Source organism: Grus americana, chromosome 13 (assembly GCF_028858705.1).
Source record: "Grus americana isolate bGruAme1 chromosome 13, bGruAme1.mat, whole genome shotgun sequence".
In the NCBI taxonomy this organism is placed as follows: Eukaryota; Metazoa; Chordata; class Aves; order Gruiformes; family Gruidae; genus Grus; species Grus americana.
In genome coordinates this window covers 1,721,957-1,749,739 of record NC_072864.1, presented here as the reverse complement: position 1 = coordinate 1,749,739, position 27,783 = coordinate 1,721,957, and the positions used below count along the sequence as shown (strand labels likewise).

General features: G+C 62.1%; 3 protein-coding genes across 7 annotated transcripts in view; 1 reads left to right on the top strand and 2 right to left on the bottom strand.

Moving 5' to 3' along the window:
* Positions 1-1,720: 1,720 nt before the first annotated feature.
* On the top strand, positions 1,721-7,946 carry CDH15 (cadherin 15). The gene is made up of 14 exons (XM_054840495.1): positions 1,721-1,848; positions 3,725-3,877; positions 4,047-4,202; positions 4,285-4,429; positions 4,514-4,674; positions 4,879-5,007; positions 5,125-5,310; positions 5,382-5,635; positions 5,784-5,926; positions 6,021-6,257; positions 6,341-6,580; positions 6,919-7,055; positions 7,148-7,303; positions 7,386-7,946. Exons 1-14 carry the CDS (start codon positions 1,798-1,800, stop codon positions 7,581-7,583), a joined length of 2,346 nt encoding a protein of 781 aa, XP_054696470.1. The 5' UTR covers positions 1,721-1,797; the 3' UTR covers positions 7,584-7,946.
* On the bottom strand, positions 7,941-11,465 carry SLC22A31 (solute carrier family 22 member 31). The gene is made up of 9 exons (XM_054840496.1): positions 11,112-11,465; positions 10,396-10,499; positions 10,155-10,309; positions 9,877-10,045; positions 9,384-9,529; positions 9,161-9,269; positions 8,876-9,090; positions 8,648-8,759; positions 7,941-8,564 (listed from the first exon to the last, which is right to left on the bottom strand). The coding sequence occupies exons 1-9, from the start codon at positions 11,463-11,465 to the stop codon at positions 8,216-8,218; spliced, it is 1,713 nt and encodes a 570-aa protein (XP_054696471.1). The 3' UTR covers positions 7,941-8,215.
* A 3,566-nt stretch (positions 11,466-15,031) lies between these two features.
* Positions 15,032-27,783, bottom strand: part of ANKRD11 (ankyrin repeat domain containing 11) — a 155,183-nt gene continuing 142,431 nt past the window's right edge. For all 5 annotated transcript variants that reach the window (XM_054840870.1, XM_054840869.1, XM_054840873.1 and 2 more), the window contains 6 exons: positions 27,456-27,603; positions 20,017-26,750; positions 18,665-18,763; positions 18,415-18,558; positions 17,196-17,288; positions 15,032-16,292 (listed from right to left, as the gene is read on the bottom strand). In XM_054840870.1, the coding sequence (XP_054696845.1) occupies positions 16,107-16,292; positions 17,196-17,288; positions 18,415-18,558; positions 18,665-18,763; positions 20,017-26,750; positions 27,456-27,603 (7,404 nt within the window). In that variant the 3' untranslated portion in view covers positions 15,032-16,106. The remainder of the gene's footprint in view (positions 16,293-17,195; positions 17,289-18,414; positions 18,559-18,664; positions 18,764-20,016; positions 26,751-27,455; positions 27,604-27,783) is intronic.

Here is a 27,783-nt window from a genome sequence, read left to right as displayed (position 1 = left end):
AGCAGGCAGCTCCTGTGGCTGGCAGCGCTGGCACCACGACCTGGGACTGGCACCTTGTCAGAGCCCGTCATGTCTGCCACCCCCCTGCCCCCGCGCCACGGTGCCGGTGGCAGGGAACATCTGCTCGGCCGCCCCGCTGCCATGGCGCGTTAGGGTCAGGGGCAGCCGCCGGACCCCCAGCCAGCGCCGCCGGGGCAGCTCCTCGCCGTGACACTGATGCAGGGTGGCAGGGCGAGCGGGGCGGATGGATGGGATCGGACAGACAGACGGGCAAGTGAGCGCCGCTGCCCGTGCCGGGGCCCAACGGAGCCGTGGGTGACCAGTGCCCGACACTCACCCACTCATGGTGTGCGGCTCCGTGTCCCCCTCCTGCTGTCCCTGGGGACACTGACAGCCCTGCCACCACCGCTCAGCTTCTGGGGATGGATGGAAGACTTCCTGCATCCCATGTCCTGCGTCCCGTGTCCCTTTTCCCACGCCTCGTACCCTGCCCTGTGTCCGTGCCCCACGCCTTGCACCACGCTCCAAGCGCTGCCCTGCAGCCGAGGGCCCTTATTCCCGGGAAGGGGAGCGATGCTGCCGGGCAGGGGTCCCCGCAGCAGCCGAGCGGGACGAGGCGAGGCCACCAGTGTCACCGAAACGCCGCATCTTCCCGTGCCAGGGCCGGGGCTTGGTTCCCCGGGAGGGCGAGGAGCCCCCCCCCCCCGTCCACTCCCCCCCCATCCCCGCTCTGTCCCGGGGGGTGGCGGATTTCCAGCCCCGCTGCAGCCGGGACCCCCGGGCAGAGGGTGCTCCCCGCTGCGGCACCCCGGGCGGCGGGGACCGCCGGTGGCCGGGCCGGTGGCCGGGACGATGCTGCCACCTGGTGCCGCGGCCTCGCGGCGCCGTCGGGACCGAAAGCCGGGGTCGGGGGTAGCACCGGGACCGGCCCCGGGGGCCGGGGGTAGCACCGGCACCTACAGCGGGGGTCGGGGGTAGCACGGGGACCGGCCCCGGAGGTCGGGGGTAGCACCGGGACCGGCCCCAGGGGTCGGGAGGCGGCGTCGGCAGCGGCCCCGGGGGGCCGGAGAGCAGCACCGGGAGCGGCGCCGGAGGGGTCAGGGGGCAGCGGGGCCCGGGCCCTGGCCGGGGCTCCGGGAGCAGCCCGGGGCCGCTCCGCCCCGTGGGAACCCGCCGGGGCCGGGACGCTGCCGTCCGTCTCCCGAGCCCGCACTGGCCCCGGCCCCGCCGCCAACGCAAGCGGCACCGGCACCGGCACCGGGCGGGGCCGGGGGAGGGGGGGGCCGGGGCGGGCTCGCCTCGACGGGGGGCCGCGGCGGAGCGGGCCGGGCAGAACCGGTGCCGGATCAGCCGTGGCGGGGGGCAGCGGGGCCGGGTCTCTCCCTCCCCGCCCGCCCCGTCGCGGCATCCCCGAGTCGCGCCCGGCGACAGCTGCCGCGTTCCCGCCCGCCCTGCCCCGAGGGCCGCGCACCCCCGGCCCCCCGCCCCGGCCAGCGTGGACCCCCCCCCCCCCCACACACACACACACAGGCCCCCCGCGCCCCTCCGCATCCCCCCGAGCCCCCCGGGCCCAGCCCGGGTTCCCCCCCCCCCCGCCGCCCGCCCCGCCGGGCCCCCGCCGGGCAGGGGGTGCAGGCTGCGGGCCGGGGGGGCGGCGGGGACAGCTGCCCGGCCGGGGTGGGGGGGGCCCGGCCCGCTCCGCAGCACATGTGCTGTCACTCAGCCAGCCCCGCGGTTATTTTAGCTCGGGGCCGGCGAGCGGCTCGGGCTGGCGGCCGGACTGCGCCCCGCTCCGCCATGGGCCCCTCGCTGCTCCTCGCCTGCCTGCTCGCCCCCCTGTGCGCTCGGGTAAGGGGCGCGGGGAGACGGGGAAGGGGTCGGGATGGGGATGGGGATCCCCCCCCTGCTCCATGGCCCGGGAGGGCCGGCTGGGATGGGGAGCCCGGCTGGGGTGCCGGGGGGCGGCGGGACCCCAGACCCTGCGGAGGCGCATCCCTGGGGGTGGGGGGGATGGGGATGGGGGGGATGGGGGCTTGGTGCCCCTCTTGGGGCATTTCCCACCCCACAGATGGTGGCGGCAGGGGGGGAGCCTGCGGCTCCGGCACGCTGCCTGCGTTTGTGAACCGGGAGCTGGGATCTGGGGGAGGGTTAGGCACTCAGAAACACCCTGCTCCCCCCCTTTTCCCACCCCAGCTGCAGCCCCAGACCCCTCTGCACCCCACCGTCCATGCATGTGCCCCCAGAGCCCCTCTCTGTGGTCTCAGGCCTGAGCTCCATGGGGCTGTTGGGGTTCTGGCCTGGGCTCCACGGCCAGCCGCTCGGGGCAGGGGAAGGGAAGGGGACCTGCAGGGCAGCACACCCCCCCGGCAGCAGGGCCCCCATCGCCCCCCATCACCCTCCCCACTCGCCCCGAGCTCCAGCAGCCTCCCCGCGAAGGGGGAGTCTCCCCTGGGGAGGGCAGAGGGACAGCAGGAGGCCACAGGCAGCTCCCGTCACAGCCTCGGGACAAAGCCCCTTGTCCTGCCCGTCCGTGGGATCGGCACGCAGCCCCCTCCCCAGCACAGCCCCGCACCATCCCCAGGGACCCCCACCACAGCCGTCCCCGCTGCCCCGCTCCCCCACCCTGGGCACGGTGCACGCGCAGGGACCTGGGGCACCCAGCACCCAGCAGTGCAGTGCAGCCAGATGGGTGCAGACGTGGATGGGTGCAGATGTGGGTGCAAGGCCCGGCGCTGCCCAGATGTGCTCCCTCCCCGGGGAGGGGGCAGCGCGTGTCCCCAGGGCCCAGGACAAGGGTGAGCCCCGAGGAACGTGGCATAGAGTGGGGGGGGAGCCGCCCCCCTCGCAGCTCCCTGCCCCCTCCCAACCCCCATCTCCCAGCCCCCACATCTTCTCCCCACAGCTCCAGACCCCCATGCCACCCCCCAATTCCCTGACCTCTCAGCCCAGTTGCTCATGGCCCCTAAACCCACCCTAGGCCCCCCCCCAGCTCCAGACCCCCATTGCAGCCCCCCATAACTCCTGCTCCCCCAGTCTCCATTCCTAATCCCCCCCTCACAGCCCTCAGCTCCATGCCAGCCCCCCCAGCTCCCAGTTCCCCCCCCAGCACCCCAGCTCTGTGCCCCGGCCAGGCCACCCGTGCAGCCTAAACTGATCCCTGACCCTTCCACCCTCGTTGCCACGTCCATGCAGTGACGGTGACGTGGGCTGGGGCCACGCCAGGCACTACCAGCCCAGGGTAACCCTTTGTGCCCCCCCCGGCGGGCCCAGGGCACCACCGGGGTCGTTTGTGGGGCACCCCTTCCCGGCGAGCCCAGCGGGACACCCAGCACCATCACACCAGGCTGTCAGAGGACCACCGACACGAAGCTCCTGGGAGAGCTGGGTGGCCTCTCTGCTACCCCAGGCCCAGTCCCATCAAGGGGTGCCAGCACCGTGCACCCCGGCACCGTGCACCCCGGCACCGTGCATCCCGGGACTGTGCACCCCGGCACTGTGCACCCCAGCGCCATGCATCCTAGGGCTGTGCACCCCGGCACCGTGCACCCCAGCACCATGCATCCTAGGGCTGTGCACCCCGGCACCGTGCACCCCAGCACCATGCATCCTGGGACTGTGCACCCCGGCACTGTGCACCCCAGCCGGGGTGCAATGTCTGCTGCCCCAGCATTGCACCCCACTCCAGAGGTTTCGGGGTCACCAGCAGCACCGTGTTTCCCCCCAGGGTGCCAGTCCAGCCCAGCTGGGTGCTGCAGCCCCGGGCAGCCCCCAGGCCTGGCGGCAGCACGAGGGTCCACGGCGGGTGAAGAGGGCCTGGGTGATCCCCCCCATCAGCGTCTCGGAGAACCACAAACGCATCCCCCACCTCCTGGTGCAGGTAGGCAGGGACCCCCCCACCCTCTCATCCAGGTAGCGGGGTGGGGGGGCATGGGGGCACCCCAGGAGGAGGACATGGCATGAGGAGAGATTTGGGGCAGAATGGGACCCCGGAACAGGGACAGACCCCCCCAGCCCTGGGACCGCCAGCCCTGCTTTCCCTGGGGCAGATCAAGTCGGACAAGCAGCAGCCCGGGGGGGTGATCTACAGCATCAAGGGGCCGGGGGTGGACGAGGAGCCCCTGGGCATCTTCTCCATCGACAAGTTCACCGGGAAGGTCTTCCTCAACGCCATGCTGGACCGGGAGGAGAACGACCGCTTCCGGGTAAGGATGCTGCCTGGCCGCCCGCAGCCCCCTCCCCAGCCCCCCCGATTCGGGCCCCGACCCACTCGATCCGTGCCCGCAGCTGAAAGCCTTCGCGCTGGACCTGGGCGGCGTGACACTGGAGGACCCCACCGACCTGGAGATCATCGTGGTGGACCAGAACGACAACCGTCCGCTCTTCAAGCAGGACGTCTTTACAGGGCACGTGGTGGAGGGGGCTGAGCCAGGTGGGTCCAGCCGGGGGGCCGGGGCTGGGGGAGATCGAGCCAGCCCCCACACCGGCACCCACCGGCACACCCTTGCGGATGCAGGGACCTGCGTGATGACGGTGGACGCGACTGATGCCGATGACCCCGACACGGACAACGCGGCGCTGCGGTACTCCATCCTGGAGCAGGGTGCCGCCGGCATGTTCAGCATCAATGCCACCACCGGCGAGATCTGCACCGCGCGGCCCGGCCTCGACCGCGAGGTAGGGGGCATGGGGGGGGCACGGGCAGCACCGAGGCGGCACCGGGAGTGGGGGCAGCCAGAGACCCCCAGCTGGTGAAACCACAGCTCCAGCCATGAGCAGACCCAGTTGTGGGGACAGGGTGGGTGGCCAGCAGCTGGGGCACCTCTGGGCTCCCGGGGGGGGGCTGGAGGGGCTCAGCACCTCCCCCCCTCCTTCCCGCAGACCGTGGGGGTGTACAACCTGACGGTGCAGGCAGCCGACATGTCCGGGGACGGGCTCACCACCACTGCCACGGCTGTCATCTACCTGGAGGACATCAACGACAACCCTCCCGAGTTCACCAAGGAGGAGGTAGCGGCTGGGCTGGGGTGGGGGGACGTGCAGGGGTCAGCAGGGTGGGGACTGGGCCCCCCCGGGGGCAGCAGCACCCCAGGGGGCAGATACCAGCCCCACGCCGCTCTCCCCCAGTTCTCCATGGAGGTGGAGGAGCAGGCGGCCGGCGTGGACGTGGGCAAGGTCTTCGTGCACGACAAGGACCTGGCCGGCTCGCCCAACTGGCTGGCCAAATTCACCGTCCTGGAGGGCGACCCCGAGGGCGCCTTCGCCATCCGCACCGACCCCTACACCAACGACGGCGTGCTCTCCGTGGCCAAGGTGGGTGCGGGGCAGCTGGGGGGCCACGGGGGGGTCCCATGGCTCAGCTGACCCGTGACCCCTCTTGGCAGCCGCTGGACCACGAGGTGCGGGACCGCTTCGAGCTGACGGTGTCGGTGCAGAACGAGCGGCCGCTGGAGCCCACGGCCCCTGCTAGCCCCCGGGCGCTGGCCACCGTGCGGGTGCGGGTGCGGGACGTGAATGAGCCGCCCGTCTTCCGCGACAACCCACGGCGGGTCAGCGTGCTGGAGGGGGCCCCCCCGGGCACCCCCGTCACCACCTACACCGCCAGCGACCCTGACACCCGCCAGCTCCAGACCCTCACGTGAGTCCCAGGCCCCGGGTGTCGGCACCCGGTGCCCTTGTATCACCTCCCGGCACCCGCCAAGTTCGGGCTCCTGTGTTTGCAGCCCGCAGCGGGTATTTCGGGGGGAGGGGGGGGGTGATGGCATACAACCCCCCTGTACCCACAGCTACGCGCTGCTCTACGACCCGGCGGACTGGCTGCAGCTGGACCCCCACGCCGGCACCATCCGCACCAAGCGGGAGCTGCTGCACCCCTCCGCCTTCCTGCAGGGCGGCTGGTACATCGCCCTGGTCCTGGCCCGCGATGACGGTGAGTGGCGTCCCCCGCCGTGGCCCCCCCACCTGCCACCCCCCCACCTGCCACCCCCCCCCCCCCCCGTGACCCCTCTGCTCTGTGCCTCCAGCCGAGCCCCCGCTCTCCGCCACCGGCACCCTCTCCATCGAGATCCTGGAGGTGAACGACCACGCACCCCAGCTGCAGCCTCTGGCCGGGGTGCTCTGCAGGCGGCCGGGCCGCGGGGGGACTCTGCTCCTGGGGGCCACAGATGACGACCGGCCCCCCCACGGTGCCCCCTTCCACTTCCAGCTCAGCCCCCAGCACCCCCAGCTCACCCGCAACTGGAGCATCACTCGCTTCAATGGTGAGGGCAGGCAGGGGTGGGGGGGGCTGCTGCATAGGGGGTGGGGGGGCCCCGCTCACCCCCTGCCCACGCCCCTCCCGCAGTGACCCACGCAGTGCTGGCCATGCTGCTGGAGCTGCCCGAGGGGCCCTACTCGCTCCCGCTGCTGCTCCGGGACTCGGGGTCCCCCCCTCGGGAGCGGCAGCAGCTGCTCAACGTCTCGGTGTGCCACTGCGGCCGGGATGGCACCTGCGAGGACGGTGTCCTGGCCGCCACCGCCGCCGGGGCCGGCATCACCCTCGGGGCCCTCATGATCATCCTCGGCAGCAGCATCCTCCTCCTCGGTGAGACCCCCGACCGTCCTCACCCCCCCCCTCCCCAGCCCCCCCAGCCCCGTCCTGGCCACCCATCCCAAACCAGCACACCCCGTCTCCTTGTCCCCCGCCCATCACCCCATCCTGGTCCAGGACACCCCATCCAGTCCCTGCCCGTGACCCCCAACACCCCAGCAACCCCTTCTGGCCCCTGCCAAGACCCCTCTAACCATTTCCCTCATCCCCATCCCACCCCCCCACCAACTGCATCCCAACCCAGCCAGCACCCCTTCCGTGCCCCGCCACCCATCCCCGCGTGCCCCACGCCCCCGCACCCCACCCCGTGCCCACCCGCCCTCTGCCCACAGTGCTGGCGGGGCTGGGGGCGGCGCGGGCGCGGGGGCGGCGGCGGGCTTTGCGCAAGGGGCTGCTGCAGCGCTCGCGGGACGACATGCGCGACAACATCCTCAACTACGACGAGCAGGGCGGGGGCGAGGAGGACCAGGTGAGCAGGACCCGGACAGGGGGGTCTGGGTGGGTGGGGGGGGTGTGTGTCCATCCCAGCCTCGCACCCCTGACCCCCCCCCGTCCTCGCAGGACGCCTACGACATCAACCAGCTGCGGCACCCCGAGCTCTTCCCGCCCCGGGCCAAGCCACCGGTGCGCAGGGACGCCCCGCTCAGCTCCGCCACCCCCCCGGCCCCCCGCAAGCTGCCCAGCAGCCCCTCCGACATCGAGGACTTCATCAACGAGGTGGGGACGGGGCCCAGCACCCCCGTTGCACCCGGCCCCCCCATCCCCAGTGGGGCTGACGGTCCCTCCCCTGTCCCCGCAGGGGCTGGAGGCGGCCGACAGCGACCCCAGCGTGCCCCCCTACGACACGGCCCTCATCTACGACTACGAGGGCTCGGGCTCCGTCGCCAGCCCCCTCAGCTCCATCGTCTCCAGCCTGACGGACGAGGACCAGGACTACGACTACCTGAGCGAGTGGGGGCCGCGCTTCCGGCGCCTGGCCGACCTTTACGGGCAGTAGCGGGGATGGGGGGGGGCAGCGGGGGGCTTGCACACGTGTGTGCACGAGATGCCCAGATGCAGCGGCTTTGCACATGGACGTGCCCAAGATGCCCGGCTGCAGGGGCTTTGCACACGCGCGTGCACCGAGAGAGACCTCAGCGCAAGGGTTTGCACCCCTGTGGACCCCACGCCCAGCGAACCCCGGGAAGGCAGAGGCTGAGCACACGGGCGGTCCTGGGGTGGGGGGACACCCCGGGAAAGACCCTGCAGAGCCAGGGGGCTGAGGAGACCCCCGGTTCCCCCCATAATAAAGATCCCAGAGAAGGGGGCCGGTGGCAAGGGTGCCGTGCGGGACCCCCACCACGCCAGCCGCCCGTAGAAACAAGGCACTTTTATTGGCAGCCCGCAAACACCCCAGGGGGGCATCACCCCCGCCCCAGGACTCCCAGCACAGCTCCTCCTGGGGCAGGATCCAGCCCTGCCGTGGGGTGGGTGCGCTGACCCCCCCAGCCCAGCTATCACACACGTCCCGGGTGCACCCCGCCGTCCCAGCAAGCACCCACGGATGGGGGTCCTGGTGCTCCGTGGGGGTCCTGGCACTGTGCTCAGCCCCCCCCCAGCAGCAGGGAGACCCTGGCGGGGGGGGCACAGCTACGTCTCGCGGGGGGCGGCCGGGGAGCCCAGCATCCTCTTGGTGGAGGCGGCGAGGCGGGAGTAGTCGTGGGGGATGCCGTGGGGGGCGAGCAGGGGCAGGTGGTCCTCGCGGGGGGGCCGGCGGAAGAGGGGGGGCCGGCGCTGGCTCTCGCCGTCCTGCAGGGACTGGGGCAGGCTGCGGCCCTGGCTCTCCGGCAGCAGCATGATGCTGAGGACGGCGAGGATGGCGAAGGAGGCGAACACCACGTGGTGCAGGAAGAAGCCCCGGCTGTTGGGGATGGCGGTGATCGGGGCGGCCGCCTTGCCCACGAAGCTGGCCCCCACGACGAGGCCCAGCCCAGCGCCCCTGCGGGGGAAATGCACTCAGAGGGGGTCCAGGGGACCCTGCGTGGGTGCCCCCCCACCCCAGGGTGGCGGCTCCCCCCTTACCTGACCACGGTGGGGAGGACCTCGCTGGCGAAGAAGATGCTGAGCATGGTGACGGCGTGGGAGGCGGTGATGCCCACCACAGACAGGGTCAGGACAATGAGGTCCAGCAGGTCTGAGCGGGGGGGAGCACCGTCAGGGGTCAAATCCTGCACACGCTCCCCCAGGCATCCTGTTCCGACCTCCAGCCCCCCAGCTGGGGGGTCACATCCCACCACGGATCATCCTTACACTGGGTGAGGGCCAGCAGCAGGAGGGAGGAGATGCCGGTGAGGACGGTGCAGAGCAGGAGGACGGCGCGGCGCCCGAAGCGCTCGGCTGTCAGGCAGACGAAGAGGCAGGCGGCCGCCTCGGTGCCCACCAGCACAAAGTAGGAGGAGAAGAAGCCGGGCAGGTGGGGGGCCAGGTTGCGGGTGAAGCAGTGGCGGATGCCGGAGCCGATGAACCTGCGGGAGAGCGGCGTCAGGGGGCTGCGAGCGGGACCCCCACCACCACCATGCACCCCCGCCTGCTCACGCCGCGAAGCCGAGGATGACGCCGTTCTTCCAGATGACCCTGGTGCTGAAGATCTCGCAGACGGCGTGGTACCGGGGCTGCGGGGACCCCTCGGACAGGGACTCCAGCTCTGCCGGGACAGGGGGACCCGGGTTAGAGCCGGTGCCGTCCCACCACCCCCAGCACCGCAGGTTTGGGGAGGGGGCCCGCGGCCGCATCACCCTTGGCAGCCCCCGTCACGCACCCGCGAAGAGGCTTTCCTGGTGGCAGGAGCTGTCGTCGGAGCCGAGGCCGCTGCTTTCGGCCAGCGCCTGCAGGGTCTTCCTGGCCCTCTCCAGCTGCCGCGTGGCCAGCAGCCAGCGCGGCGACTCCAGCAGCAGCGCCGGGCACCTGGGGCAGGAGCATTGGCGTCACGGGGCTCCCCAGGGGCCTGGCCCCCCTCCAGCGCTGACCCCCCCCCCCTTCCCGGCTTCAAAGCAACACTGCCCAGAAACCCTCAACTTCAAACCTGAGCAAACATTTACCCGGGGCGGGGGGGTCCCCACGCTCCACCTGGAGAGCCCGGGGCAGCCTTTGATCCCCACCGTGGCCCTGGGCAGGGTGTGCCGGGCTGGGGTGCTGCCCTGGCGTTCCCCAAACACAGCTGGGTGCCAGCCCCAGGGCACGGCTCAGCCCCACCGCGGGTGGCAGCCCCCTCCCTGTGCACGCAGCCCCCCCCAGCCCGGGGGGGTCCTTACCACCAGCAGGCAGCCAGCAGAGCCAGGATCATGGTGACGGCGCCCTGCAGCACCCGCCAGTCCCGGCACAGCACGGCCAGCCCCGGCAGCAGCAGCTCCCCGGCGATCCAGAAGAAGCCGGCCACCATCGTCACCCCCAGCCGGTGCGGGGGGTCACACAGCTCCAGGCCTGGCGGGGGGGAAAGAGGTGCACTGTGGGTGCCATGGCCGCGGGCCGTCCTGCACCCCAGAGCACCCTCGGTCCCCACGCCACCGCGGACCCCCGCCGGCACACTCACGTGCCACGTAGAGGGAGAGGAAGGCGCCTGCCAGCGCCACCCCGAAGAGCAGCCGTGCGACCAGGACCATGACAAAGTTCACGGCCAGCGCCACGCCGAGGCCCAGGGGCACCGCCAGCACCAGGCACACCACGAAGGTGGGCCGGCGGCCGAACCTGCCAGGGGACGGGCTGTGAGCGGGGCTGAGCACGGTGCCCCCCTGCCCGGGGAGGGGGGGGGCACCCCGGGGACCCCCAGTTACCTGTCACAGGCCAAGCCGGCAGCGACGCTGCCGAGCGTCCAGCCCAGCAGGTGCGTGGTCTGCTCCAGGGGCACCTTCCAGCGCGAGGTGCACACCAGGTCCCACTGCGGGTGAGGGGGGACGCGGCGGGGAGACGTCAGACACCCCACCACTGCCCGCAGGGCTGGGCTGGACGGGGTCGCCAGCCCCACGAGTTGCCTGGGGGGGCTTCTGGCCACTCCCCACCCCACAAGCAGAAGTGTGGGGCCAGACGTGACAGAGCGGTGCTGATGGCCCTTAGAGCCCTGTGTCGTCCCCCCCCGAGACCCCTTCCCCCAAGGGCTCCCCCCAGCCAACCCCAAAGCCCCTCCACAGGGGTCTCCCACCTCCTCCCCCGAGGACCCCTCTCCCTTCCCCGGGATCCCTGGTCCCCCCGAGCAAACTCCCTTTCCCCCCATCCCCACCCCCGGTGCTCCCCCTGCACATCCAGGCCTTTCCCGTGGGACCCTTGCTGGGGTCCCCAGCTTGCCCCCCCCCTCCCCGGACTCCCCCCCCAGGTTCCCTTTCCCCCCTCCCCAGGCACCCACCCCCCACCGCCTCCCCCTACCCCGGACACCCCTTGACCCCTCCTGTACCCAGCGCTCCCCCCAGCCCCCTCCAGAACCACAGACACCCCCCACCCCCCTCCCCCGCCGGCCCCAGGACCCCCCGGAACCCTCCCAAACCCCCCCCCGTACCTGGGTGACGAGGTTGGAGCGGAGGCCGGCGGCGGGCAGGCCATAGTGCCAGCCGCGGGTGCAGGGCCCGGTGCCGTTGGGCCGGGAGCTGCCGGTGCCGGTGCCGGTGGGGCGGTAGCGGTAGAGCTGGCAGGGGCTCCAGCCGCCGCGGAGGCGCGGGATGGCGGCGCGGAGCAGCGCGGCCCCCGCCAGGCGGCGCAGCGGCGGCGGCAGGAGCGCGGTGTCGGGGCGGCAGCGGTGAGGCGGGACCGCGCCCAGCGCCCACCCCAGCGCCCACCCCAGCGCCAGCGCCGCGCACGGCGCCCACCCCCCCGCCGCCCGGCAGCCCCGCGGACGAGACCCCCCCGCCGCCATCACCCGCCACCGCCGCCGGGGATCGATCGGGTTCGGGCGCGGCGCGGGCAGGTGGGGGCGGCACCGGCGCGGACCGGCCCCTGCGGGGACCGCCCCGTTCCGACCTTCCCACACCCCCCCCCCCCCGGGCTCTACCTTCCTTAGGGCCCCGTAAGCTCCGGGTTCTCCCCACACCGGTTCAGCTCCCCCCCAAGCCCGGTCCAGCCCCGAAGCCCAGCTCGCCCCCCCCAAGCCCGGTTCAGTCCCCCCAGCCCAGCTCGGCCCCCTCTCAACCCTGTTCGCACCCCTCCCAGCCCAGTTTCGCCCCCCAAGCCCGGTTCAGTCCTCCCCCCTCAATGGGGCTCCAGGCCAAGGCACCCCCTTGGCCCTGGGGGACCCCCGGATCCAGCTGGTGCCCGGGGTGCAGCTGGGGGTGCCAGGGCCCGGCCATGACCACCCACAAATGCACCCGGTCCCTCCAAACCTCAAAGGGGGCCGGTGGGGTCTGTGTCCCGTGCGTGTCCCCCCCCCCGGGAAGGGAACTGGTCAGAGCCCCGCTTGCACCCAGCGCCACAGCGAGCCCATGGGAAGAGCTGACAAATCATCCGAGTGCACAAACAAGCTTTTTTTTTTTTTTTCCCCTTCTTTTTAAAATTTATTTACGAACCTGATCTCTGAGGGACAACAGCATTGCTCTGGCGCTCAGCTCTGTACATGCAACGGTAGAAAACACCACCTGCGGAATAACATCTGTATTCGGTTTTTGCCTCCCTCCGCGGGAAGTTGTGCAGCCGAAAGGACCGGGGTGCCGCCGTGGCACAGGACCCTCGGTGCCCAGCACCATGTACGCAAACTACAGCACGAACAAACGACGTCGGTGCGGTACAGACTGGGCAGCCTCACCTCTGCTCGGCCCACGCGCCGCCATGCAAGTCCGACCGGCACCAAGAGAAGGTGGGACCTGGCCGGGGAGGTATCTGCACCTACGGGAGGAAAACTTACCCCGGGGGACTCGGGAGCCTCCCAGCACTGAGGTCAGAGCAGAGTACGGGACTTTTCTTGCTTGACACGGCTGATGAAAGGTGTCTCTGTGCTTGCAGAGATTAATTTATGGTTGTTTAACAAAGGAAAGAGCGGGGCTGGAAAGGAGTTAAAAAAGAAGAGTTACTTGTGGCCGCTTTCTTGTCTTCTGTCAGAAAAAAAAACCTGGAGCAGAAGCAGCCACCCGGCCCTGGCACTGGTTGCCCCCCCCAACCCAGCCGGGGAGGAAAAACCGCTCTGGCTCCGGCCAGGGCATGACCGCTGCGGCAAACCGCCCGTCCTGCTCTGCCTGCGGCGAACCCTGGTCCTTGCTGATGCTGCTGGTCTGGCAACGGGCCCACGGAGCCAAGGCAGGAGCTGGGGGTCAGGCAGGGGAGGGCAGGACCCCCCCAGCTCTTATGAAGCGGCTGCGACACGGTGGAGTGAAACCCTCAAGGTCCCTGGCTCAAGGACCGTGGAAAATTCCTCAACCAGCTGTAAAGGTGGCGGCAGCGAGGGGGGAGCCGGGTGCGGATGTGTCCCGGCACGGCGGGTGCTCTCCCGCTGGGGACCCGCGGGGCTGCCTAGGTGCCGGCAGCGTGAGCCTGTGCTGCCTGCTGCTGCCTGCGCCCCGCCAAGGGCTTGGTGCTCCACACGCTCCCAGACCTCCTCAGCTGCAGAGCATCGCAAGTGCGGGGCTGCCCGGGCTGAGCGAGAGCTGGTGCCGCAGAACGGGGCTGAAAAGCGGTTGTGAATTCAGCGGGTCCCCTCCGGTCCCCCAGCCAAGCCGCGCCGGTGGAGGAAGAGGAGCCAAATCGCATTTGTAACATCTCCACTTCCAAAAGCGGCAGCTGAGACGTTCAACCAGCACGTGTACCCGGCAGGACTGAACAGAAAAAGGAGGAGAACCAGGTGCCGACACGGGGCCAGCCCCTCGCCCTGGCAGCTGCGGGCAGAGAGGCGGCACGGTGGCGCGGGCAGCCGGGCTTCCTGCCTGCCGGGAAGGGTTGGGCAGCAGGTGCAAGCAAGGCACAGAGGTCTCGGAAGAGGCACTTGAATCTGTTTCCAGCCACGTCCCTGCGAGCTTGTGCTTGAGGATCGCCTTTGCCAACTGCATTAAGCCCGGGCTGGGTTACGGCTCGGCCGAGAGCCGCGCGTCCAACGCAATCCCCTGCCGAAGAGGCCGCAGTGCCAGCACGCAGCAGCAGGACGGTGGCAAGAACAGCCGGCACCCAACCTGAAAGCAAGCCAGGCGTTGCCAAGCCGGTGGCTCCTTCCCACCACGGAGCAGCTCCAGCAGAGACCCGAGAACCCGCAGTGTGTCCCCCCGGGCCGGGAGGCGAAGCCTCCCCCCGCTTCTCCTCCTCCTCTGCGGAGGAGCGGGACACGCTGCGGGCTGACACAGCGCGGTGCAACTCCTCCTGCCAGACCCAGCACGATCTTTCCGTGGGATTGCAGACTTCCCCGGTCTCCGCACGGCTGCAAACACCAGGGCCAGCCCCAGCGGGCCGAGCCAGGCTCCCACCGGGTGCTGCCTCAGTGCTCCCCCGAGGACCAGCCTCCGCCGAGCCCGCCAGGCTGGCAGCACCACCCCGATACCCCCATCGGGGTTCCACAGCCCAGAAAAGCAATTTGAGCCAGGCTGGTACTCGCTAACAAGGGAGCGCACGGGGAGCGTGCGTGGTGGGGCTGCCTCCGGCCAGGCGCAGGGCTGGCATCGGGGCTGGCACAGCCGGCGGCACCGTGTGCCTTGCGGCACCGTCCTCACCGCCCGCGTCCAGCAAGGCCCCACGAGCAAGGGTGAATTCGGCCAACGGGGCAGCTGCGATCCACACAACTGATTTCTGAGGTTCCCTATTAAAAAGAAAAGAGAAAGGAGGCGGCTGGGAGCACAGCGGAGGCTGGTGCAGCACCCTGGGGGCCCGGCAGGCAGCTGTCCCCCGGCACACAGGGTGGCAGCACCCCAGCACCAAGCCGCGCCGGCTGCAAGCCCTGCTGTGGGCTCCTGGCTCCAGCTCACCCCGGCAGCGCTGCCCCAGCTGCTGGGAAGCCATCTCCTGCCTGCCCCAGCAGCAACCGGCCTCTCCATCCAGCAAGCAGCAAGCACTGACACCCCAGCACGACAACCTGCAACGCTGGGCTCCCCCCATCCTTCTCCAAGCTCTGCAGCCCCAAAATGCCAGCTCCTTGACTTGCAGCCGCTACAGCTACACGGGGCGCGTAAAACTCACCAGCCTGAGCCCAAACGTCGTTCTTCCCGTTGCTCTGTGCCCTCGTTGGCAAGCGGCACGGGGGGTCCCCTCTCTCCACCCTGCCACAACCGGCTGCACGGCCGCAGGGTTGGCACGGCCCGGTTTCCAGTTCCACCGAAGGCAAAAGGGCAGGGGAAAGAGGTGAAGAACAACACGGTGTTAAAAATCCAGCACCAGCATCCAGAGATCTCTGCAACACGGACCGCGGGTCGGACTACCTGTGCGTTTCTGAGTAACGCCGCGCGCCGTCCTGGCCCTTATTTGTTCCTTGACAGGGAAAGCGCTGCCTAGGGTCAACTATACATACAAAGATAATTTTAATTAATTTATTTATTTCTTTACACATAACTGAAAGTGATGTTACAGTACATAAGTTATTTACAACTGTGCAGTAATGTGTTGCAAAATAAATTATCTAGAAGGCAGCAAAAGTACATTGTTAATGTATATAAAAACTGTACAGCATTTATGGGATACAATTTTTCTTTATATGAGTATTGGCTCTGTAGTGTTTTCAAGTTATGTTCTCAGAAAGAGAAACGAAATGCCCAAGATTAAAGGAAAAAATATATAAACCACATGGATTTTACTCCATTAAAAACACAGTTGGCAAAGTCTTTTCTCTGCGTTGCCATTTCCCCGCCCGCCGCTGGCCGTGCTGCCCCGGCGCACGGTGCGCAGGCGGCTCCTCTGCTCTTCCGAAACGGTGGCGAGTGGCTGCTGCGGGGCACCGCGGGCACATCCCACCTCCGCAGCCCGGAGCCGTCCACACCTTCAGAGCCGCGTCTGCCCAACTTGGACGCTTTTTATTTCTAATTGTTTTTGTGTTTTTGTTTTTTGTTTTTTTTTTTTTGTTGTTTTTAGACATACCCAGGATGGAACGAGAAACTCAAACACCCCCCCCTCCCCCCATGGTTTCCTACTGCAGCTTCTCCGAGAGGAGATCCGCGACCGGTGGAAAACAGAGAGCTGGAAATCACGGTGTTCACAAGTACATGAATCACGTGGTTGCTGGCCCCGCTCAGCAGCTTCTGCAACACGCAAATGGTGTCCTTGGCCTCCTCCCTCCACGCCTCTGCCAGTCTCTTGGCCGGTGAGTGCTCGCTGCCCGCGCAGACCGGCTGCCTCCCTGCCGCAGCAGCCGGTTGGAAAGGAGATGCGCCCCGGCCCGCTGCCCGGCGGAGCTGCCGTCAGTCCGGAAGCGAGGGACGCGTTGTGAAGAAAGTGCAATTATTTTTCTTATTGTTTTGTTTTCTGCCGATAGCTGCTTCCTCCTCCTCTGACCAGGGATTCATCAGCAAGCGGTAAGGGTGAATGTGAGCTCGACCGCCCGACCTCGGAGGGCTCCCGTCCTTGCCAGTTTTCAGTGATGTCTCCTGGTTTTGAACTGTCATGCCGGCAAGAGCACAAAGTCATCGTTCACATCGACCATTGGCACATAGAACGAGGGCACCTCGTTCACGCAGAGGGATTTGTGCCCCGCAGGGTCCAGCTCCTGCACCTTCAGCTGCCACTCCATCCTTTGCACCGCGTTCAAGGCAGCAGCTTCGTGCTGCTGTCGCATGAGCAGGCATGTCTGGATCGGGGAAAAAAACAAACGAGCAGAGATGAGGGGTGAGCGGGAGAGGGCAGGAGAGGCTCCTGCTCCCCGTCCCACCCGGCAAGGGCAGGGGACCCGCAGCCACAGCGGTGGGCAGAGCAGCAAACGGAGCCAGGGATGCCACACGCATCCTCGCAGGAAGGAAACCTGGGCTTGGGACGTCTGCTGAGCCCAATTCCAGCAGGAACAAACCCAAACGGGCCTCGTGAGGCGGCTTTTAAAGGCTCCTAAGCACTCGAGAGCGCTGACCCTGCTGCTGACAGCCTCGGCAGACAGCCCCCATCGGCTCCAACAGTGGCCCTCGGCTGCCCGAGAGCAGGGTCCTGCTCCTTTCGTGGGAGCTGCCGACTCCCTCGGCGTTACCAGCTGAAAGCGCGACCGTCCCTGCTCCCTACCGTGCCCGCTTTGCCACCCAGAGCTCTGCAGAGCGCTCCGCAAGTCCCTGCACGGGCTCCTGCCACCTTGAAGTTTGCCACGGGTTGTGAGCTTGCTGCAGCATGTGTTGCTGGGGAAGGGCAGGCCCCGAGGGTTTAACTGACCGAGAAAGCTCCAGACCATATGGCACGAAGCAGATTAACAGCCAGCCAGACAACCCTAAGCAGAACACGTCTCCCTTCCCCCTTTTTGGAACCAGCAGAGGCCACTGCGTTCCCCTAACCCCCGCACAGGCTCCCACCTCTCCACCGTGCCGGGCACAGAAGCGTCCCCCATTGCGTGACGCTGCCCAGAACACCTCGGGACATCTGCTCCCAGCAGATTTTTGGAAACCACAAAGGCTACAGCGACAGCCGGGACCTCTCTCGGGGAAACCCTCCCGGCAGGAGGCAGAGCAGCAGGACCCGGGGCCGCCCGGAGCACCGGGGCTCCCCCGCCTCTCACCTTCATTCGATCGTACTTGTCGTCCACGTCTTGCAACCAGGAAATGAACTGTCGCGCGTTGAAACGGTCTCTGACCGATTTGTTTTCGTCTCCCTAAGCAAAAGACAGCAAAAGGGAATTACATGGGACATTATTTTTTTTTTACTTTGAGCGGTTACAGCTCCAACAGGCCATATTCAAACCCCTCTTTGGGCACACGCTCGTCAGAAACAAGCAAGCTGCCTGCAGGGAGGGAGAACAGAGCACGCTGCTCCCAGCTGCTGCTGCTCTTTGCCAGGGCTTCAGCCTCAGAGATGCACACACACGTGTGCACGCGCTCCCTGGTTTTGCTCGCTTTGCGGAGAATCGCTCCGTGCCAGCCCGTCACAGCACCCACACCTCTCTGTCTCCTTCAACTCACGCCCGAGATCGTAACGTCTTCGCTGCAGAAGCACAGACACTTGGCTGGGAAATGCCGGGGGATAAATCAAGGCTCCCGGATCAATACACCAGGTCGCTAATCAATGCCAGGATCCCTCCCTCCTGCAATGCAGCAGCGTGCTTCCCCGAGCAGCCGGGCTGGAGGCAGCCGCGGGGCGTGGGCTGCAGAGGGTGCTGGTGGCATGGCTCGGGACCACCGCAGCCACACGGCCACCGGCTGCAGAAACCGGACGCGATTCCCCCTTTTCCGGCACTGAACTACGTGAAAAGGAAGGAAGAAATGATCGTTTCTTGTGGGCTGTGAGACAGAGTCTGGCTCTTTCAAAGCACCTGTTCAGACACAAATCGATTTAATGGCGCTCTCCCCTTCCTTCAACAGGAAAAGATATCCCAGAGCGTGGTAAAATAAACCTTTCGAGCATGCAGATGATCCTGATGAAGAAGAAGGGCAGAGGGTCCTGCGACTCCCTAATAAATGTGAGTCATCTCTGCTCCAGAGAGACACGATGCTCCCCGTAGCCCTAGATGCATTTCCTTCCCCAGCACGCATGTTGGGTGCCCCAGAACATGCGACACCAGAAACCAAGTCAGATTAGGCAACCTGGGCCCGTGCTGGGGAGGGCTCCTGCAGGATGTCCTGCGTCTGTGTGCCGCGGTGGGTGACAGGCACCCGAGCAGGGAGAGCATCAGTAACTCCTGCCTACATCCCTCCCTCCCTCCCTCCAGAAAAGCACCGTTTCCCTCCAGGTCTTGCACGGCACCTCTGAGACACTTCTTCACCACCCAGACAGGCGCTGACCTGATTTTCTAGAGGCATGTTATAGACCTCGGAGTCCAGCAGCATGGTGCAGGCACTGAAGGGCACAGCCTGGTTGGCAATAGTCCTCGCCGCCCGACAATGAACTCTCAAAATCTCCTGCTCACAGGAGACGATGAGCTTCTCCTGAGGAAGAGCAAATAAAGCAGTGAGCGTGACAGCCTCAGTCTCCCCAGGAGAGGAAATTCGGGAGCTCGTTCCCAGCCGGAGCATCCCCGGAGCGCTCCCTTACCCGCTCTATGCTGTGCTGGAGCCGCAGCTTCCCCCGGACGGCTTCCTGCTGCTTGAAGAGCTCCTTCAGAGGCTCCGCGAGCGACGGCGGCGGGGCAATCTGCGGGCACACGAGAGCAGAGGGTTAGAGCCAGCAACGCTGCTGGGTGCACAGCCTGTGGGGGCCGCCGGCTCCCCCCGCCACACCGAGCCCTGCCTGCAGCACGGCACGTCGGCCGAGGGCTCCGAGAGGGAGTCGGTGCTGCGTGGAGCTCGCCGGAGGAGAAAGTCTGCCTGTTTCCTCAGCAAGCAGGCGGAAAAAAAAGGACAACGTCCTGCCGGTGCTCAGACCACAGCGAGGGGCGAGACAACAGGGCAAGAGGCGTCCGGTGCCGAGAGACGAGCTCGGCCTGCAGAACCCGAGCCTGAACCACCCCACATCCTGCAAGGGCCGTTTGTAAAGGGGCCTGAGTGCGTCCGACAGAGGGGGTGATGCTGTCGGAGAAATACTGCCGTGAGCAGCCCGGTCTGCACACCGGGAAGGGGGCCTGTGTCCTCGTCCGTCCTGTGCCTTCCCGGGGAGCGAGGTGCTCCTCAAGCACAGCCCAAGCTGCAGAAGAGAGGAGCGGGTGGCTCTGCGTTAGTCGAGGAAGGAACAAGCAGACGTGAGCACAGGCTACGACCGCTGCGGTGCTGGGGCAGGCAAAGCGTGTATTAACTCGTGCACGGACTAAACCGCAACAGAAACACCCGCAGACCGGGGTATTCCACCCTGCCTGCAGCAGGGAAGGAAGCCCGACGTGGCCGGTCGTACGGACCCTCCTCCTCCAGGCTGGATCCTGGATTTACTGCCTGCAGCACCGAGTTTATCGATGTGTTTGTATTAGCAAGTCCGTTCGCGCAGCACAGCAGCGAAATGCAGATCCCGCTGCCGAGGAGCGAGTGCTATCGGCAAGTCAAATATCAGAGCTTGGGAAAATGAAGGCAGGAGGTAGGAGCCATCTTTCTCCTAGAGCCAGAATTCTAGGTTCATTATCCAATTACCATACTGCTTGTAAAAGCAGTTTTGCTTTCCAGCCTCAAATCCGGTGGATTCATACAAACTTGCTCTAAGGCCTGAACAAATCTCAGGTTCCTAAGCCCAGCCTAAGGTCTTCTCTGCAAAAATACAGCATCTCAGTGGATGCCATCCACTTACCGAGGCTTAGCTTTGTCATCACGAGCGTGTTCTAAAAGCGGGCTAAAGCCGCGGCTGGGGCACCATCGGCATTGCAAGCGTGCTGGCGGTGCACGGGGGACAATCCGGCTGTGCTTGTAGCAGCAAGGGAGGGGACAGTCCCTGCTGCTGCGGTTTAAGGAGAGAAGGTGACTCACCACTGGAATATGGAGCTTGCTGAGAGGTTTGCCATCCAACAGGTAGGAGCCTGTATAGGTGACATATTCGGCGTAGCACTGCGGAGCTTGGGGAGTAATATAGCAGAGGATTTTCCGCTTCTCTTCAATTTTTTTCCTGATCTGGAGGTACTCAAAGTAGGGGTTGGACCTGTCACTGTGATAAGGTTCAATGTCGTCCAGTTTTATAGCATCTACGATAGCTGCCAGTGTTTGCTGTATCATCTCCCTCGTCTGCTGGGTGGACGTGTTGATCTGCTGCTGCAGCTGCTGGTTGGAGCGCTGGAACCGGCGCTTGCGTGGGTGCTGAGCCTGGGAATCGTCCTCCTCTGTAATGCGGCCTTTGGCACGTGTGGCGGGTGCAGAAACAGGAGGAAATTCCTTCTCAGAAGAGGCGGCGTTCTGCTTGTTTTGGTTGGCAAGCATCTGAGCCCGGTTCCTGGTAATCCGCTGAGGAATCTCTTCTATTTTGGGTGGTTTGGGAGCTTCTGCTACTGGTTTTTGTACTGGTTCAACGACTTCTGCTTGAGCGTTGCCCGGAGGTGCATCTGCCTGGGAGGAAGGGACTTGGCCCCCACCGCGTGCCGCAGCACCCTCCTGTGAGACGCTGCCCTCGGCGGTGGCCGCGGGTGGGGGACAGGTCTGGGAGCTGCTCTCTGCCACCCCGCCAGAAGAGGACAGGTCTTCGTGCACAGCCTCCGCCTCTTTGCTCTCTGCCTGAGCAGGCTCGGACGGGGTCTGCTGGAAAACCTGTGCTTCCGAGTCCTCCGCTCCTTTTTCCTCAGCTACGTTCAGCGCTTCTGAGGTGGCTTCTTGTGCAGCCACTTCTGGTTTCTGCTCCTCTGCTTGTGGCTCCGTCTCCACGGGCAGGACAGCAGCTGCCTGGCTGGCTGGTGGCTCTTCTGGCTCACCGGACGCAATTACGGATGCACTCGCTTTAATGATCCCGGCGTTTGTTTCTGAAGCCGCTGCCGGGCTTTCTTCTACCGCTTCTGCCTCCGCCATCTCTGTCTCTGCAACATCCTTAGGCTGGAGCGGCAGCTCTGGTAGCGAGAAGGGGCCAAGGTCCAAGTCATCTTCTGTGTTGGTGAAAGGATCAGGCCACGTTACCGCTTCCTCTGCGTTTGCAGGCGCAGCGTTATTGTTTTCCAAATAGTTGTTCTCTGGCGCGCTAGCAACTTCTGCCTGAGGTTCTACTGGCATACAAGAGGGCTCTGGAGGTATCTCAGGTGCCTCTTCTGGAAGAGGCTTGCAGTTATTGAAGAACGTGTCTAACCTAGTAGGGGACATGTACGGAGCTTGCTCTTCGGCATTCGCTATTTCTCCTGGAACTGCTTCCTCAGCGTCCTCCTTGACTTCATCGAGCCCCGGTTCAGACACTGACAGAGGGTAAGATATGGGAGAAACGGGGTAGGAAGTATCTGTGGGAATGAAGGCTACCGGTGTAGGATGAATCGGCTCTAGGGAACAGAGCGGAGGCTTAGGGGACTCGGAAAACCTCTGGGGAGATTTCATCAGAAGCTCTGAGCCCACGGACCAGCTGACAGAGTGCTCTGCCGGGTTACCCATCAGGCTGGGAGGTATGGCGGTGTCGGGGTTTCGGGAAGGAGGGTTATCCCAGTCTATGTTGTTTTGTTCCGGCATACCTGAACCAAAATGGTTTTCTTCAATTGGTGGTAGGTAGGTAGATTCTGGCGGCATAATGGAGGCGGTAGCCTGCTGCTCTTCCGTGGTATCCAAGGGCATGCCGAGGTCGGGGGGAAGAGCACTTTCTACCGAAGGAGCCAGCAATTCATCTCTGTGCGAAGGGGAGGATTTTGCTTGTAAAGCAGAAAAGACACTTTCAGGCGACTGGGCAACTCCGCTGACAGCTCCTGGCACACAGTGCAAAGCTTCCACTTTCGGTGATGAAACCCCATAATCCGGTGAGTAATAGCCAGGAGATAAACACTGGAACTTCTCAGCAGGAACAGAAGGAAGGGGAACTTTCTCCTCCATTAAATGCTGCACTGGAGAGTCGTAATTTGATGTTGCTGGGACACTTTGCTGTCTGAAAAATTTATCTCCGACGCTGAATTCTTCTTCAGGTGCCCTTCTGATATCAACCGAGATGGAACGATAAAGGTTCGTGGAGGGTATAGTACGAGTCGGGGTCTGACTCGGATTCTCGGGGAGCCCACTGGAAACATTGGCGTATCTGTCAAAGAAGGATGGAGAACAGGCGTTCATGGACATCGTGGATATGGGCAGCGAGTGCTGCGAGTCCGCGCATTCAAACATCAGGTCCGTGTAGTCTTCGTTGCTGCACGAAGGAGTCCTGGGTGTCTGCATCACCTCCTCGTAGCTCGGACAAGAGACGACGGATGCCGGGGTCGGGACTCCCGTCGGCCGGTTCTGATCCGGCCTGGGAGACGCCGGGAGGATCTCCTTCAGCTGAGGACCCGTGATCCAGTCCTTAGAGTCCGTCCCAACAGCAGGCTGTGCCTTGTTCTCCGGTGACAGGATAGGAGTCAGCGGACCCAACTCTTTAAGCTTCTTGTCCTTGAGCTGGGTATCCAGCGATAACGGCTTCTTGGTCGCCAGATCCAGACTCCTCTTGCGCACATCTTCCGAGCTTTTCAGTTTGTCCTTTAATTTGGGGTCTCCGGACCTGTGCCTCATTTTCTCCATTTGTTTCATTCTCTCTTTGTGCCTTTTGTGGCGCTCCTCGATTTCCAGGTCCTTCTGGCTCAGCATCCTCTCAAAGCTGGTCATCATCAAATCCCCGTCTCCCAGAAGTTTCTCCCTTGGCCTGGCATCTTTCTTGCCGCTGTCTTTGGAAAGGGTTATTTTCTCATTCCCATTGCTTATTTTTATTGACTCTGATTTGTCTTTCTCTTGGTTCTCCTTGAGCTTCTCCTTCAGTTTGGTCTCGCCGAATTTGAGGTTGTCCTCCTTTGATTTATCTTTAAAGGTGGTGACTTGAGGACTGTCCTTGTCTTTAAGCGTTGACTTTGGCTCGTCTTTGTGATGTTTAAAGAAACCATCTGCATGTTTGTCCCTATGCTTTTCCTTTTCCTCCTTCCATTTTTCCTTGTGTTTATCTCGCTTCTTTTTTTCTTTAACTGTGCTGATGGTGCTGGAACCATAAGTCTTTTCTTTTTCCGCCTTCTTTGACAGCTCTCTTTCAGAATCATTTTTATCTTTCTTTTCAGAAAATAAGTAATCAATGCTTTTCTCTGGTTCCTCATCAGGCTCTGCCTTCATGTTGTAGGAAGAGCTAAAAGCCTCCCCATCCACAGAGAAATCTTTTTCATAATGAGCGGAATCCTTTCTGCTGCTGGAGTCTTTGAATTCTTCCGTTTTTTCCTTTTTCTCTGTCTTCTCCTTCTTTGCTTTTTCTTTCTCGTGACTTTTCTTTGATGAAGATGAGGAATGTCTGTGTCTCTCCTTCTCCTTGAGTTTGTCCTGCAAGCAGGGTAAAGGGAGAGAGTCCTTAAACTTTTCTTCAGCGGCATCGGTAAGAGAGAGGTTAGAAGACTCAAAGAGGCCGGTCAGTCCTGGATCCTGCCCTCTATCTGTGAAGCTGTCAGAAGAGATCTCGCTGATTTTGTCATTGGAGTCATCTCTGTAGTCATTCAGAGCCTCCTCCTCCAACTTCTCCAGCAGGCTCTTCTCCGACTCCCCTCCTTTCGAAGACTTCTTCTCTTTGGAATGCTCTTTATCCGGCTTCTCCTTATGCTTGCTTTTCACCTTGTCGTCACTGGCATGTTTCTTTTCAACCTTTTCTGGGAGCTTCTGCTTGTTTTTCTTCTCTTGAGTGGAATCTATGGACGTTCTGTCTTTCCTGTCCTTGTACTTCTCGGTAGAGTCTTTATCTTTCTTCTCTTTGTGTTTTTCAAAGGAACTCTTCTCCTTCTTCTCTTTTCCCCCTTCCGATGTTCCTTTGTCCTTTTTCTTCTCCTTGGAGTCCTTATCTTTCTGCTTCTCTCCTGAATGTTGCCGGTCGGAGGAGTACTTGCGGTGCTTGTCGGGGTACAGCTCCTTCTCAGCAGCTGCGCCGTCATCCTTCTCCTGCAGACTGTCCAGACGATGCATTTCGCTCCCAGCAGAGTCGCTGACTTTGAACCCACTCAAGCTATAATCATCCCTCTCGTCTTCGCTTTCATCTGTGAAGATGTCTGCGATGCTGTACCAGCTTTTCTCCTTGCCTTTCTTCTCATCCTTTTTCTCGGAGAAGTCCTCTCGATCCGCGGAGAAGTTTTTCTCTTTCTTCTCTTTAACCTGGTCGAAAGAACTCTTCCGTTCTTTGTCTTTGCTGTGAAGGTCTTTGTACTTCTCTTTAGTTTCCTTCTTCTCTTTGAAACTCTTGTCTAGTTCTTTGTCTTTCAGGATTTTGTCAGGAGCAACTTTTTCACTTTTCTCCTTGTCGCCTTCTTTGGATTTTTCCTTGTATTTTTCTGGTTTCACCTTTTCTTTTTTTTCTTTATCGGGAGCATCTTTCTTCTCCTTTTCCTTCCCAGAATGGTGCCTCTCCCAACTCTCCAGAGTTTTACCACTGAATTCAGGATCAGACTTATCCTTGAAGAACGTTTCGCAGCCATACTCTTTAAAGTCATCTCGATAGGGCTCCTCCTGCTTCGTTTTGGTATCTTTTCGATCTTTAGAGCCATCAGAAGAATCTTTTCTGTCTTTGTTGGTTTCACCTGTATCTTTTTCTTTCCTCTCCTTGACACTCTCTGCAGAATCCTTCCTTTTCTTATCCTTTTCAGGCAAGTAACTAGGAGTAATTTTGTGTCTGTCCGTTTGGTCCTTTTTCTTCTCGGAGCTTTTGTCCACGTAGTCCCTCTCTTTCTTCTTTAAGAAAGTGTCCTTTTCATTACGTTTCTCGTTGTATTCCTTCTTCTCTTTCGTTTTATTTTCCTTTTTCTTGTCTTTGATTTCCTCTTTCACAGGTTCTATGATTAGTTTGGCCACGGTGTCATTTTTAATCTCCCTGAAATCTGTTACTGGAGAATCCCAGCTATCTTCACCTTTGAAATCGAAGGATGAATCAGAAGACAAGTCTGAGAACCACCTCTCTTGCTGATCATCCGAAAGGCTGAACTTTGTGTCCTCGCTTTCGGGAAATTGGTTTTTGTTATTAAACTCATCAAACCCAGACTCATCCCTGTAAAGTTTTTCTTTTTTGCATTTTTCTTTCTCTTCCTTGAAGGATTTTTCTTTCTCTAGTTTAGAAACCTTCTCCTCCTTCAGCTCATTCTTCTTTTCAGATTTTGACTGCTTGTCCTTTGACTTCTTCTTTCTCTCCTCCTTGTGTATTCTTGGCTTCTCCTCTTTGGGAGATTTCTCTTTTACAGGTTTTTCTTTTTCTGATTTACTTAATCCTTCTCTGAAGGATTTGCTCATGTCTTTACTACCATCTTTGACTTTTCTTAACGATTTCTCCTCTTTCGAGGATTTTCCAGTCTCATCTTTAAACAACCATTCCTTCTCCTCCCCTTTGCCTTTGGGGAGCTTTTCCTCCTTCTTACTGTGTTCTCGCTCATGCTTTAACACTTTCAATTTGTTTTCGACTGGATTTTCCGTCTCTACTATCAAGCCTTTCTCAGGCTTTTGTTTAGAGTCCTCAAACTCAAAAGAAAACGTTTTGATAATTTTAATGTCTTGGCTGATGGGACACTGCCCCTTCTCCTTGTTTTTATGTTTGTGTTTTGTTTTATGCTTTTTCACAACCTTCCCCTCCTTGTCCAGCTTTGGAATTGCTCCATCCACATTGCTATGGAATGAATTCTTTTTCTCAGAAACAGTGTTGTGTGGGGTGTTTTTCTTTTTGTGCTCTGGTTTCTTCCTGACTGGCTTTAGCGACTCTAAGCTTGAGTCCTCGGACGAGTAGTCTGACTCGCTCGTCAGTCTCGTCCTGGTGGAGTCCGATAAGGAACTGACATCTGACCAAGCTGGAGAAGATATGGTTTTCCAATTGTCCGTCCTCCAGTGCTTGGAGTGCTGTTCTGTAAGATTGGGATTATGTTTCTGGGATGCTAAACTCCCGTGAGAAGAGGTCGATGAGGCAGACAGAGAGTTAAACAAGGAGGATTCCTTTAGCACTAGCCTGGAGTCCTTTACACAGCTAGAGCTCTGAAGAGAGTCTCTATCATCCTCCTCACTCTCCACATTTTCACTCTCTGATTCAGAGGAACAAAATTTGTCATTTTTTTTGCCAAACCGAACCTCTTTGCTTTTTGTCTCCTTCTTCCGCTTCTTTTTTACTTTGCTTTTCTCCTTCTGCGGCTTTGTGCTGGCGGGCTCCCGAATCTTGCTGCTGGGCAATATCGAGTGGGTCGAAAGTCGCAGCTTCTCCCCCGTCCCCACAGCAACGCTGGTCTCCTCCTCGTCCGAGCTGTCCGACAGGATGCGGTGGGCAGCTTTCTTTGGTGTAATTGTGTTATTTTTAGTATAAGTTTTCACTTCCATTTTGGGTATGGAAATGAAACTGTTTGCTTTAGTCTCTTTTCTGTAATCCTTTTTCAGCAAATGTTTGTCATCGACTGGCGGGACCCGGTCCTGCTCATCGTCCTCATCAAATTCATACTCATCCTTCACCGGGGTGATGGTTTTGGGGGGCTCCTGGGCCTTGGGCTTGTGCTTCAAACCCTTCTCAAACTCTGAGTCCGTGTTATTGCCATCAACAGAGCTGGAGGGAGCGAAGGAAGGGGCATCCTCCTCTTCTGAGGTCTCTGCAGAGAGAGAAGAACAAAGCATTAAGGGCTGCGAGGGGCTTCGGGGAGGGAACATCATCAGTCTGCTGCAGACGTGAACCCCTGCAAACGGCCCCGCCGCCCTTTTGCCTCACCCAGCCGTTGCCAAGCTTGCAGCTGAAAGCTCGAAATGCCAGGTTGGGAGATCTTTTAGAAAGGAAGGGCTATCCAGTCTCAAACCCGCACGGGGCATTCCTCAAAACACCACCCTGGCTGTATCAAGAGAAGAACTTTTTAACAGGGTTACGACTGCCCACAGCGCGGGTCAAGACTCCCCGTAAGACTGGAACTCTAATTAGCACTAATTAAAACCTGCAACATTTCCCACACACGACGTGCACGCAAACCTCCTCCTCTCTACACGCAAGCTGGAATATCACCCACATTTCAAAGGTAAGACATCCATTTACCTGCAATTGGCTTCCAATCCTACATCTCGATTGCACCAGGCAAGTGATCTCAACGTAGGCTTCCAGGGCAAACAGCTAGAGCTCCCGGAGCTAAAGGCTGGCAGTTATGTTGTCTGAATTTGGGTTACAGCTACAGACGGACTCCTGACCGTGGCAGCAGCGTGCGGATATTCTGACAAGAGTCTAACTTCACTGTCCTCTTAACGTCTCTGTATTAACAGACAGCTGCAGGCCACAAACATCACTCCCATGTTCACATAAAGGTCAATCTCACCTGTTGAGCTCTCTTCGCTGGAGGGGTACGTGGTCTTTCCCAGGAGCAGATTCACCATGGTGGGAGAATTAGCTACTTTTAAGGGTGTCTCGCCCTTCCTGTTGCTTTGATGAGGATTCCCTCCATAATGTAACAACAATTTCACCACCTGAAAACAGAAATTAAGACTTGAGGATGCTCATGATGTTCCGATTCCAGGCTTTTTGTGCAACTTTCACACATAACTAAAAGGGGGATGTCCTCAAGCTGCCCTTGGGACATGCCTTACGGTTCTAACAGTCATCGATAAGAAAGGAGTCAAAAACCAGCAACACGAACCAACTTGGGC

Bases quoted from the DNA above. Each gene is read 5' to 3' on its own strand.
- SLC22A31 (XM_054840496.1), bottom strand. From the start codon at position 11,465: ATGGCGGCGGGGGGGTCTCGTCCGCGGGGCTGCCGGGCGGCGGGGGGG. The intron at 10,310-10,395 runs GTAACTGGGGGT...GTCCCCTGGCAG, and splicing joins GCCGGCTTGGCCTGTGACAG to GTTCGGCCGCCGGCCCACCT. The intron at 9,270-9,383 runs GTGCGTGACGGG...CTGTCCCGGCAG, and splicing joins CCAGGAAAGCCTCTTCGCGG to AGCTGGAGTCCCTGTCCGAG.
- CDH15 (XM_054840495.1), top strand. From the start codon at position 1,798: ATGGGCCCCTCGCTGCTCCTCGCCTGCCTGCTCGCCCCCCTGTGCGCT. The intron at 1,849-3,724 runs GTAAGGGGCGCG...GTTTCCCCCCAG, and splicing joins TCGCCCCCCTGTGCGCTCGG to GGTGCCAGTCCAGCCCAGCT. The intron at 5,311-5,381 runs GTGGGTGCGGGG...CCCTCTTGGCAG, and splicing joins GCGTGCTCTCCGTGGCCAAG to CCGCTGGACCACGAGGTGCG.